Source organism: Cibotium barometz, chromosome 52, assembly GCF_041138505.1.
Source record: "Cibotium barometz isolate CiBa-2024 chromosome 52, ASM4113850v1, whole genome shotgun sequence".
NCBI classification, from domain to species: Eukaryota; Viridiplantae; Streptophyta; class Polypodiopsida; order Cyatheales; family Cibotiaceae; genus Cibotium; species Cibotium barometz.
Window position 1 is genome coordinate 2,543,071 of NC_141097.1, and position 12,677 is coordinate 2,555,747.

General features: G+C 43.5%; 1 protein-coding gene across 1 annotated transcript; it reads left to right on the forward strand.

Annotated features, from left to right (window-relative positions):
- The first annotated feature begins 1,537 nt into the window (after positions 1–1,537).
- LOC147608678 (phospholipid-transporting ATPase 1-like) lies at positions 1,538–7,913 on the forward strand. Its single transcript, XM_086788137.1, has 7 exons — positions 1,538–4,070; positions 4,199–4,550; positions 4,655–5,537; positions 5,748–5,871; positions 5,997–6,216; positions 6,397–6,864; positions 7,040–7,913. The coding sequence occupies exons 1-7, from the start codon at positions 2,207–2,209 to the stop codon at positions 7,197–7,199; spliced, it is 4,071 nt and encodes a 1,356-aa protein (XP_086644263.1). The 5' UTR covers positions 1,538–2,206; the 3' UTR covers positions 7,200–7,913.
- Positions 7,914–12,677: the final 4,764 nt, after the last annotated feature.

Genomic DNA, 12,677 nt, shown 5'->3' on the forward strand with positions numbered 1-12,677 from the left:
TACATCATCTCCTTCTAGAAACATGTTAGCTGGATTACTTGAAGTCATTGTTCAAGAAATTACATCTTGAATCTTAAGTCAACAAATAAAAAGAAGGCAGTTATTTTGAGTAGACAATTTCTTCATTCCCACATCCAAGTATTATTCTTGAAATTTTGAGAGTTTCAAGAATTGTGATGCTTTTTTTTATAGTTGAGAGCATGCTTGATGTGGTAATCCTTAAATCCCTTTCATATGCAAAAACTTAGTAGAAGTATTGTAGAAACTATTTAATACCTTAGCTTGTATCATGTTTCTTTATCTGACCTCTTAACCAAGCTCAAGCATTTTTTGTACTATTTAAACGGAGTTGATTCCTTAGGCTTAAATATAGTGTGGCATGAATGTGAAGTCATTCCTATGCATGGTAGAGGAAATGCCATACAAATGGGTTCCCAACCATTTAGATTGCCTCTCAATCCTACATGAGGACATCTTTTTATAAAGGTTTTCTAGAAGTATTAAAGCTAAACCATTAACCAATAAAAAAATGAGGGGTATACCATGCTTTTTTAAATAGAAACATTCAAGACAATGTTGAATTGCAACCAATGGGGCTATGATGATCTTTGTTTAAAAGTTTAAGTACCATTATGACTGTGATTTTATGTATGTAAACAAAGAATCTGGAGGTGTGATGAATTAGTGTATCACTAAAATCAATTTCCATAAGTTTGACTAGAGAAAATGCCTCTTTGAAATCTTAGTGGTCTTTTGCACTCTAAGGTTAATCCCTTGTTAAACTCTCTTATATTTATTCTTTGTAGCACACTTTTATAGCAACAACCATGAGAAACTTCTATAAGAAAGAATTCTTTTTGTTGTCTTTGCAAAGGCAAAAATCATGCATATTTTTTCTTGAGTTCTAGTGAGTGCTTTATTTAAAGAGGTTGGCTATTTGCATTGACTTCTTAGCAAGGAGGGTTCCATTTTGAAAATAAGAAGTCAAAGTTGTAATTTGGATAGTTCCAACTACATTGTCCTTTGTAGTGTGTTGAATTGAGTTAAAATTACACTCTTTGGTTGAATACATGTCTCTTCTATTTTATTGTTAAGCTACCATGACGATCACAATCGAGAGTTTCAATGATTTTTTACACTCTTTGGTCGAAGACATGTCTCTTCTATTTTATTGTTGAGCTACTTTGACGATCACGATAACAATCGAGAGTTTCAATGATTTTTCTAAAAATGGATCATGAGGTATCTTTATCTTTGTATGTGATAAGTGTGAGCTATACCAAATATCATGCAACTTTGAAGCTCCATAAACCACAATGTTAGGGAAGTAAACATATACATGTTTCAGGCCCATTACACATCGCCATACCCCTACCTGCCCATGCTGATGTGGTGGGGGTATCCACCGCCCATAATTCATAGTCAGGCAATCTCCCCCGCCCATACATGGGCGCTGGGTATGTGTAACGGGCCTCACTTTCTAGAACGTTTGGAAAAGGGCATGCTATAAATTTGACAACCTGCTAAATTCTCAACCAGAGGGCACACTTTTCGTGAATCCTGAGTCCATAACATGCACGCAAAATGCAAAGAGCCATATCCGCAATTGAGCTAAAAGTGGGTCAGCTCTATGAGTAAGGGGTGAGATCATGGCATCATCTTGCATTGGAGAGGAAGAGGGGCCACGTTCGCTTTGACCAACGTTTTCGGTTTGAGAAATGTGTCATTGAAATTTGCTCTGCGCTCGTCGCTTGCCTCGATTTTCATCTTCTGGGACGCATCGCGCTCGTGCACTCGGCCTTGGCCTGCAAGTTCTCAATTGCATGCTTCTGTGTTGTTCTGTTTCATCCGTGTAGCCTCTTTGGAACAGAGAGGTGAGGAGAGGGCTGCGGAGAGAGGCGCAGCAATCAAATCCTCAATAACGCTCCAGCACTGACTGCTCCGTTAACAGTTCCTATCCGCAGGCGCAGGCGCATTTGCATGATCCTCCTCGCCGCGCTGGTCTCCTCCAGACCAGTGCCACCAGCCTCCGCTTCATGATTTGGCGACCCTTCAGCGCTTGTAAGCTGCCACTCGCTGGTTTTCATCATCTTCCGCCCACAGCATTCGGAATTACGAGTAGACGCCCTCCCACATCATCACCACGAACGCCACCTCTCCCCCCCGATCGCACCCCCTTCCCCCTTCTATTTCTCCCTGCGCTTCGATGTCCTTTTCCCACAACCCTCTTCTCCTCCCTTCTCCGTCTTCCAGTTTGCCTTCCCCTGCTTCTCCTCCTGCTCCCGCCGGCAACGGTTTCAACTGTCTGCGCCCAAACGACCCTACTGTATTGAATTTCCCGTCTGTACCCGCCTTTTTGCCTGGCCCATCTGCCTTGCCGCCTCCTGCCGCTGCTGGTGACTCTGCTGCAGACAGCCGCACTCGTCCGCTCTCTTCCTCGTCGGGCGGTCGGAGCAGCGAGCCGCCCCACCTCAAACCCCAGTCACTTCGACCTTCCAAATCCACGCACGAGCGGCCCCCCGCTGACCACACCCTTGTCTCCTTCTTGAGCCAGCAGGGCGGCGCTGAAGAATTTAGGCCGGTGGACCATTCCGTAGTGGAACTGTCATCTTCCTCGCGCAATACAGCACGGTCTTCTCTGCGCGTCGATTCCGGCACCCTCGACCCATCTGCAATCGCAGCCCCGAACAGCGGCGACTGGTCTCTCCGCTCCTCAGAACTCCGCTCTGGTTCTCTTCTCGGGAGCGGCCGAAGAGACCCCGACCGGCGCGTCATTTTCATCAACAACCCAGAGAAGACCAACGAGAGGTACGAGTATGCAGGCAACAGGGTGCGCACCAGCAAGTACACCGTGCTCTCGTTCTTGCCCAAGAACCTCTTCGAGCAGTTCCATCGCATAGCCTACATCTACTTTCTCGTCATTCTATGCCTCAATCAGATCCCTCAGCTGGCGGTCTTTGGAAGGACTGCATCCCTTCTGCCCCTCCTGCTCGTACTGGTCATCACTGCATTCAAGGATGGCTACGAAGACTGGCGCCGCCATCGATCAGACATGAAAGAAAATAGCAGGTTGGCTTTTGTGCTCAATGAGGGCCAGTATGCATCCAAGCCCTGGAAACATGTAATGGTAGGGGAACTGGTGAAAATCCAGGCAAACGAGACCATACCCTGCGACCTGGTGCTTCTTAGGACGAGTGATCCTAATGGTGTGGCTTATGTTCAAACCATCAATCTAGATGGGGAGTCCAACCTGAAAACCAGGTATGCCCGCCTAGAAACGGCGGCGCATCTAGAGGCAGCAGACAAGCAGGCAGACTGCCGCCCCATCACTGGCAGGGTTATATGTGAGAAACCCAACAGAAATATCTACGGATTCACTGCATATGCAGAGTTAGATGGCAAGCAGCTACCCCTTGGCCCCACCAATATCATTCTTCGGGGTTGCGAGCTCAAAAACACGTCTTGGGCAATAGGGGTGGCAGTGTATGCAGGTCAGGAGACAAAGGTGATGCTTAACAGTGCAGGGGCTCAATCAAAGAGGAGCCGACTGGAGCATAGCATGAACAGGGAGACATTATGGCTGTCACTGTTCCTTTTTGTCACCTGTTTTGTTGGGGGTCTGGGGATGGGCCTGTGGCTGAAGAGGCATGAGAAGCAGTTGAATGAGCTACCTTATTACGGAGGAACTCATGACGATTACTATGGTTACTATGGTAAGGTTGGAGAAGCTATTTTTGCCTTTCTGAGTTGTTTGATTTCATTCCAGATCATGATACCCATCTCTTTATACATATCTATGGAGTTGGTTCGACTAGGACAGTCGTATTTCATGATCCGTGATGCAGAAATGTATCACAGTGAGTCAGATACTCGCCTTCAGTGCAGATCCCTTAGCATCAATGAAGATCTTGGGCAAATCAAGTATGTCTTTTCAGATAAGACGGGCACCCTGACAGAAAACAAAATGGAATTCCGTTGTGCAAGCATATTTGGGGAAAACTACAGCTATCCAGAGCCTGCTGATGAACTTGAGGATCCTCTCGGGCCTCAAGACAAGCAACTTGTAAATGGTGCGTATAGTGCTGTCTAGCAGTTCATACTTCTGTGCCTTGTATTGTTTATCACTTTTGCTGTGTAACTGCATTTGGCTGTCAAAGATGCAAGCGCTGATGTGGAATTATTCTTCTTCAATGTGCAGAGGTGTTGGGCAGTTTAACTTGGAAACCCAAATCTGGAGTGCGAGTGGATCCTCGTCTTGTGCGGATTCTCCAGGATTCTAACAAGGGCTTAGAAAGAAAGGGAGTGCATGACTACCTTCTGACTCTTGCAGCTTGTAACACGGTTGTTCCAACCAAGGTGAATCTGACATCTTCGGGCAAGCTGGAGATGGAGGTAGCTCTTGCAGCAGATGAGGGGACTTGCTTAGTGGAATACCAAGGGGAATCTCCTGATGAGCAAGCTCTTGTGTCTGCAGCTGCCTCATATGGATATACACTCTTGGAGCGGACTTCCAACTATATTGTCATCAATGTGCTTGGCGAAATACTGAGGTAAGTCTGCCAATCCATTCCGTGCCGCTAAGGGCTTTGCAATGAAGTAGTGCATGCTTAGTCATTTAGGCTGATTGTTTACGTTTGTGGCTGTTCTACAAAAGGTTTGAAGTTCTGGGCTCGCACGAATTTGACAGTGTTAGAAAGTGCATGTCAGTGATACTCCAGTGTCCAGATGGTTCAATCAAGGTGCTGGTTAAAGGCGCAGATAGTTCTGTGCTGCAGAAGCTCGCACTGACAGAGAAAACCACACAGATAGAGGAAGAGCGCCAAGCTCAGATCATATTTGATACACAAATGCATTTAGATCTCTATTCTAAAGGAGGACTTCGGACTATGGTGATTGCAGCTAGGGATCTCAGCACTGCCGACTTAAAGAACTGGCAAAGACTGTATGCGAGGGCAAATGCTTCTTTGACAGATAGGATGGAGTTGCTTCATGAGGCTTCTCAAGTTATTGAGAAAGACCTTGTTCTTCTTGGAGCAACAGGGGTTGACGATAAACTACAGATTGGTGTCCCAGAGGCCGTTGCTACACTGCGTGAGGCTGGAATAAAAGTTTGGGTGCTGACTGGAGACAAGCAGGAGACAGCAATATCCATTGGGTTTTCCTGTGCACTGCTCACTAATGACATGAAACAAATAATTATAAATGAAAGTGAAAAGGAGAACTGTCGTGATGCATTAAAAAATGCTAAGGTGGATTTTGTGCTGCCCACTGATATGAGACGGACCCTCCCGAGTGTTCCGAGGGGCTTGGATGCTGTAAGCGGGGGGCGTCAGAGTGATGTGGATAGGTCAATTGAGTTCTCAACAGGGAAGATCATATCTTCATCTCCATCACAATCAATGAAGTCCGATTCTTTTTCTGGTGGCTCCAAAACCATTCAAAGAGAATTAGGCAACTCTCAAAGAGTGCGTGACCTGGCACTTATTATTGATGGAAACAGTCTTGTCCATGCCCTTGAGGAGGATTTGGAGCAAGAGGTACTGCTTCCTTTTTCATTTTCAACTTGGCCTTATGTGTTCAGTTTTCAGTCTGTGCTGTACAAGGTGGATTGTAAATAATTTGACTGGTTACTTGGCTTGCCTCAATTTTCAGTTCTTAGTGTTTTTTTGCTATATCTTGACTGCGTGACAAAGGCCTGTTTAGGCTGTGGTGATGATTGTCAGTAACATGCCAATGGTGATATGCAGCTGTTTGATCTGGCAACAGCATGCCAAGTGGTAATTTGCTGTCGTGTTGCCCCATTGCAAAAGGCTGGGATTGTTTCTTTAGTCAAGCGTAAATCCAGAGAGATGACGTTGGCAATCGGAGATGGTAAGGGTGTATTTATTTTAGAGCGGGCCATGTGACTTTAAGATTTGGAAGAGGCTTAAACGTCTCGTAACACTATCTATGATTTAATTCCAAGGGCATATCTCATACAGAGTGGCTCATTGCAGGGGCAAATGATGTCTCTATGATTCAGATGGCTGATGTAGGAGTTGGCATCAGTGGTCAAGAAGGACGACAAGCTGTGCTGGCATCGGATTTTGCCATGGGCCAGTTCAGATTCTTAAGACGTCTGCTACTTGTTCATGGTCATTTGAACTACAGGCGCCTGGGTTCTATGGTGCTTTACAACTTCTATCGCAATGCTGTCTTTGTAATGCTCTTGTTTTGGTAAGCCTGCGTTAGGATTTTTCTCATATTTGCACCAGGCGGAATGTTTTTTGATTTTGTGGAAGGAATGCTTCTCTGTGACTATGAATCAAACTCTGGTGTCATTTTCCCCCAACACATTCTCTGTGTGCCATCCAAGAACAATGACTTTTTCCATAGTTGAAATTTTTCTCTTTGCAGGTACATACTATACACGGCCTACTCTACTTCTCCTGCTATAACGGAATGGAGTCTTGTGCTGTACTCTTTACTTTATACATCAGTCCCCACAATTATTGTGGCGATATTCGACAGAGATCTTGCTCCTGCTACTTTGTTGAGATATCCAGGTCTTTACAAGGGTGGACAGCACAATGAGAGCTATAATAGGTCTCTCTTCTGGCTGACAATGCTGGATACCCTATGGCAAAGTCTGGTCCTTTTCTATGTGCCCATCCTAACCTACAGGCATAGTACTATTGACATTTGGAGCATTGGTAGTGTTTGGACTATATCAGTTGTGGTTTTGGTCAATATACATCTTGCTATGGATATTGAAAATTTTACATGGATTTCTCACCTTGCCATTTGGGGCTCTATAGCTGCAACATATATATGTCTCATCATCCTTGACGTACTCACTGATGACACCTCTCTGGCTCATTATTGGTAATGTGGCATTCTGTATACCGTGCTCGACAAAGTGTTATATGACTTAGTTTGGTTTCAGAGATTTCCTTCATTGTATACTTCTCTGCTTGGCTGAGTGTCATATGGGTTATTGTGGTTTCAGAGCTTACCATCATACTAAAACTCATACTAAAACTGTCTGGATCTTTTGCAGGGTGATTTTTCATGCTGCCTCGACAGCTTGCTACTGGCTTGACGTCTTGTTGATAATATGCTTAGCATTGCTTCCACGGTTGATCATCAAGGTAGTGAAGCAGAGGTTTCAGCCATCAGATGTTCAAGTAGTTCGAGAGGAGGAAATTTTGAAGACTTAATGATTCTTATCACCACTTGTGGTTCCATCTCACCATACAAGTTTTGCAAAAGATGGAAACACATAAGCAAGAGGCTTTTTTGGGTATCATGCACCGAAATACGGTTGTTGAAGCAGTTTGAGAGGAGGATTTTTGAAAATTCAATAAAATTTTAATTATCGCTCTGGGTTTCCCTTTCACCACAAAAATTTTGTAAGAAAGATGGAAGCACATGGGGAGAGTGATCTTTTTTTTTCCCGTATCATGACCTCAGATGCAGGCACAGTGAAGCCAAGATGCAGTCAGAATGGGAAGCTTGCTCTATTGAATATATTCTTTTTTATGTAACTACATTCTTTGTTCAGACCCAATTCACTTACTTGGATTGGTTTCATATCAAATAAGCAGCGTACATACTGACCTGCATGCACAAGAAAGCCCTCAGAGTCGGCATTGGCCGCCATGATTGTACCTACAGGGCTGCTTGGATATTCAAGGCTCTATATTGTGTTTGTATAGAGATGCTTTCTTACAACAAAGCTTTGCAAGCTCCCACAACTCTCAGAGTTCAATATACAGAGGGATTCATGTCTATGCTTCTTCAAGTGGGAAGTAAATTGTAATCATGGATATGCGTAGTGTGTCTTCTGTGTGGGTGCTCTCCTCCTCAAAGAAACCATTTTTGTAGGAGATTTGAAAATGCTACATGGACAGGTACTTAATCAAGGCTAGCAAGGATGGATTAGGATAATTGTTGCTGGCTGCGGTTTTTCACTTAAGGAAGGTGTCTTTATCCTGCTGGTGTATTTGACAAAATGCATTATGCTTCCTGGAATCTGGACCAACATTAGCCTAAAGTGTCAGGGAAGTGCTAGTGTTGCAGCTTCTGCTGTTCAGGACCTTTCCTCAACCCCTGGTAAATACAACTCCAGCTCCTCAGTGTCAGGTCTTTGTGCTCTTTAGGTTAGACTAGATAACAAAGCGTCAGGCAACCAGGATAAAGTCAAAATGTTAATTATGCAGTATACATCTTAATTGCCGAGGGCAAGTGTGTTTTATATGCTTTCAAATGTCCAATTAGCCAACCACGTTTGGCAATGGAAACTTAGTCCTCGCTTAAAAGGTAGTTTTCACGTGCATCCCACATTCGGGTGCCATGTGGACATAGTAATCATCGATATGTGCTAGTGATGAGCACTGTGCCCATTGTGAGGCCTAGTCTAGGGACATGTTAGGCCGGGGTAGGTTTAGGCCGTCTTCTGTGCATCAACCCTGCACGTTGAGTTATGTAGACAGCAGCCTAGATGAAGCAGGAGGTAGGATGCCCATATCAAGACAGCAGGACAGCTTGTCAGGACAGTGTAGAGTGATTGGACAGATTGGGTGGGTGGTCAGGCAAGTGTATTGACAGGTTGAGCAACGAAACGCAGGTGCGGGCTGGTTGAGCAGGCCAGCCACCGGAACGGGCATAAATCGGACCTAGAAAGGCCCCAAGCTAGGGTGTAGGTTGACAAGCAGAAGCCGACCATCCAAGAGGCATCAAAGACCAAGACAACAACACTCCACTTAAGCAGAGGACAGAGGCAAGAGGAGCATAAGAGTGGCTATTGGTTAGGTTGGGTAACACATGCCAAAATCATTAAGGAGAGGAAGAAGACATTATAAGGTTAAGGATCTATATTGTACATATCTCAATTCCTTAATATAAGGAAGTACACCAAGAGGTGAGGGGCCCTTCAGTGGGTGTTGGAACCCAATTGGGGGTCTCTTCTCTCTTCTCTCTTCTCTCAGCATTCAATTACACTGGTAACTTTGTTAAGTATGATTAAGGCAAGTATGTTTAAGGCTTCTGCATGTGACTATAGTCTTGATAAGCAACTTTGTCTTGCCTTCGAAGCAAATCATTGAGAGGTGGAGGCCCTTCAGTGGGTTTATCTATCTTCCCTCAGTGTTTGCACCACAATAATTGCACAAGTAACTCAATCAGCTATGATTTAGGCTTCCACATATGACAATATTCTTGGCAAAGAAGCAACTAGCTTTCTTCTCCTATGTGCGTCTTTTGGTATGGGTTTGATAGGTGTGGACGTTAAAGTTCATTCTTGAGACATGGAATGATAGGTGTGCATGTGAAGTCCCATTCTTGAGACATGGAATTCAATCCTCTCATTAAGAAAACATGTGTGACATGATACAATCCACACTTACACATTGAGGATCAACCTCCAAAAAATGGGTTGGTCCATAAGAGTAATTTTGACCATGAAAATTTCTTATATGATTCCTATGGCATATATGGGCGACGGGCCTAGAAACTCCATTTGAGGTGAGGTTAGTGCTTGAAAAAAACATATTTTTCAACCAATCAAAATAAGGACAAATCTTAAATCTATTGAGTTTTTGTTTCAAAGTCCTTAAATATGCTGGTTTTATAACTAGAATATATTAAAAATCATTCCTTAGAGTAGGGGCTACTTAAAATCTCAGCAAGTTTTTCTTAATTTTGACCGGTACACTAGAATGCTATTTTTTTCGATCCGTGTGTGGGGTGGACCTTCAAAATTGACTTTGAATATTTCTTATATGATTCCTATGGCATATATGGGCCTAGAAACCCCAATTGAGGTGGTGTGAACCTTCAAAACAGACTCTGCAACTATGAGATAGAGTGTTAGGGCTCACACTTCTCTAGTCATGAACCAGATGCGCAATATTGGTCTAACAATGTATGCCACCTATCTAGTGGTCAATCGTCCTCACGAGATGACCTTGGTCACACATGACATTGCTCAATGACAAATGGGATGCAAGGGGATTGACACTTCAAACATGGATGCTTCTCATAAAAAGGGCCTTATAAACCAGAGAAAATTGGGACGAGAGTACAAATAGATGATGGGGGTAGAACATTGCTTCTAACATCTGCCCTCAATGACCACCCGAAAAGGTGATCATTACATGCATATATATGGCTCAGCACTGCCATATTTTTGTAAGTGCGGTAGCACACAACACTTGTAATTCTTTGCAGTGATTAAATGTCTAAAGATACTGGAGATCCCATCTGCATAGGAGTTTTGTACTCAGGAGTTTTGGACCAGGGGCACCCCGGGCACATAATCTTAGGAGGCCACCAGTAGTAAAGCTTGAGTGTACTCTCTTGCTCTCTTGTTGGTGGTTAGTGTGTGCTAAGTGTGGTTAAAGATAGGAACTGTGGTAATTAATCTCTCTTTTTCATTTTAACGCAATTCAATCCACAAGATTCCATTTATTGGGAAGATTGGGTGACCTAGGTTGTGGATGGAGCAAACAATTGGCACGCAACCACCTTCACTCTAATCATGGCTTCTGATACAACTACCCGAAGAAACACAAGCTTTATACTAGCAAGCAGCTGATTGCATACTTACTGCATCCAGTTGCCATTCTAACCACAGATGTGGAACCCCATCAAATCTTGTTTCCAGCTACAGCCATTGACTCACCATTGAGAGAGATGCACACATGGGAAGCAACATTTAGATTCGGCACAATAAATGCTACTCAACTCCAGACCACCATAGACCTAAATCCCTGAACTCAAGGTCTGGGAGGTGGAAATAATGTCAATCCTAATGGAGCAGGATCCCCAAGGAGGGGATGTGGTAATCATGCTAGACCCTAAGTGCCTTTAGGAGGAGCTTAATGGATACCTCAAAGGAATCAATGCAGCAGGCCATGCTTGGGGAATTCACCCTTGATGGCATATTATCATAACCCATATGCTTATGCACCACCAGCAGACATGCCAAAAGTCTTGATAAAGTTTTGATGGATCGGGGATTCGATTAAGCACTTAAAAAACCTTTGAGTAAGTGTGAAAATCTTCTCATATATGGATGATGCTGCAGAAGTACAAGCCCTAGGGTAAAAGGTTCCTTGAAGTACCATTGTCACCCCACCCACCACCCGTCCTATCACCACAACCACCAGCACCACCAAGCCCCTATGAATCAAGTCCAAGTGCAGGAAATGTATCTAGAGCACATGGATGAGCTAGGAGAGATTCCACTCCATTAACAACATAGCCAAGAGTGGCCCCCCACTGCAATGCTGCTGTTATTGTGATGGTGCACACAGAGCCCTCATCAATACACCTTTGTGTAGTGTTGATCATTTGTACAAGACTTATCCTGTGAGAACGTGGCAGAATACTCCCCATGATGGACATAGAGACCATAATTAACTTGTGTCGTGTCCAAGTAGGTAAGATCACATATATTCCCCTTAACCTGTTGACAGTTGAGTGTCCAAATAGGTAACATCACATCTATATCTGTTGTCAGTTGAGTGTCCAAATAGGTAACATCACATCTATAGCTCTTCAGGCAGTTACACACATCTATACCACTGTCAAGGATAAACCTGATCCAACTCAAGCAGTTGGAAAAGGCAAGAAGCTAAGGGTAAAGTTGAAGCCAACATCACCATATTCACTTCAAGCTAGAGGAAGCCTAAAATTGGTCCGACAATGTCGAGTAAAGCTGGAGGCTAGACTCAAGGCAGTTAAAGGTTCTTGTCCACCCCACTGCAGTGCCGATTGATCAAGTGGGGAGACGACACCAAAAAATCTTTTTTTGGTTTTTTGGTTTGGCATTAATTAACTAATAAATGCATGATTTTAGGTTTTTATTTGTGTAACCTTTGATATGAAATAAATAACTCTGTTTTAGTATATGAAATCGAATACAATCCCTATTTTATCGGATAATTTGGCTGGACTGTAAAATGAGCATTACCCTAGCATGGCATATGGTTCACATCCATGTAAGGAATTCGGAAGGTTCCTTGGATGAGTCATTAAAAATCTCCTCCTAAATTCTCACGACAGGTTTTATATTCACCAATTTTGTTTTGGGAATCTATTCACCAATTTTGTTTGGGTATCTATATTCATAAATCGGGGGCTGACGCTCCCCATTTATTAATCTTTGCTAAGGCCATCTCCTACCCGGTCCCTACATGCATGCACGCACAATCGCTAGGTGGCACCCTCCTCTCCTCCTCCTCCTCCTCGTGCTCCTCCTCCTATCACTTTAGAAGCAAATCTTTGTAGGTAGCTGTTAGACAAGGATATTGGCAGCAGTAAGGCACAACATGAGAGGAAACTATCATATCTTGGGCTTGGGGGGTTCACCTAAAAATATATAAGTATACCATGTGAGTTCAAATGAAGGGAGTTTTTTAATTTAAAATTTTAAGCCTAATTTACATAAATACATTTACAAAAGGGGTTTTTTAAAACCATGAAAAAAAAACTGTAAGTCCATAGAGAAAAAGGGGTTATTAATGAAAAATTCACAAGTAAAGGGTTTTTTAAATACCCCTTGAACGCACGTGATACATAGGGTTTCTTTTAGTAGTGCACCCCCCGAGATCTTGGGGAGCCCTCTTGAGTGAAGAAAAAGGATACAGTATACTGTTGTTATTTGCCTATTCGAAGTCATTTTCGATCCCTTT

Bases quoted from the DNA above. Each gene is read 5' to 3' on its own strand.
- LOC147608678 (XM_086788137.1), top strand. From the start codon at position 2,207: ATGTCCTTTTCCCACAACCCTCTTCTCCTCCCTTCTCCGTCTTCCAGT. The intron at 4,071-4,198 runs GTGCGTATAGTG...TTCAATGTGCAG, and splicing joins AGACAAGCAACTTGTAAATG to AGGTGTTGGGCAGTTTAACT. The intron at 6,865-7,039 runs GTAATGTGGCAT...GATCTTTTGCAG, and splicing joins ACCTCTCTGGCTCATTATTG to GGTGATTTTTCATGCTGCCT.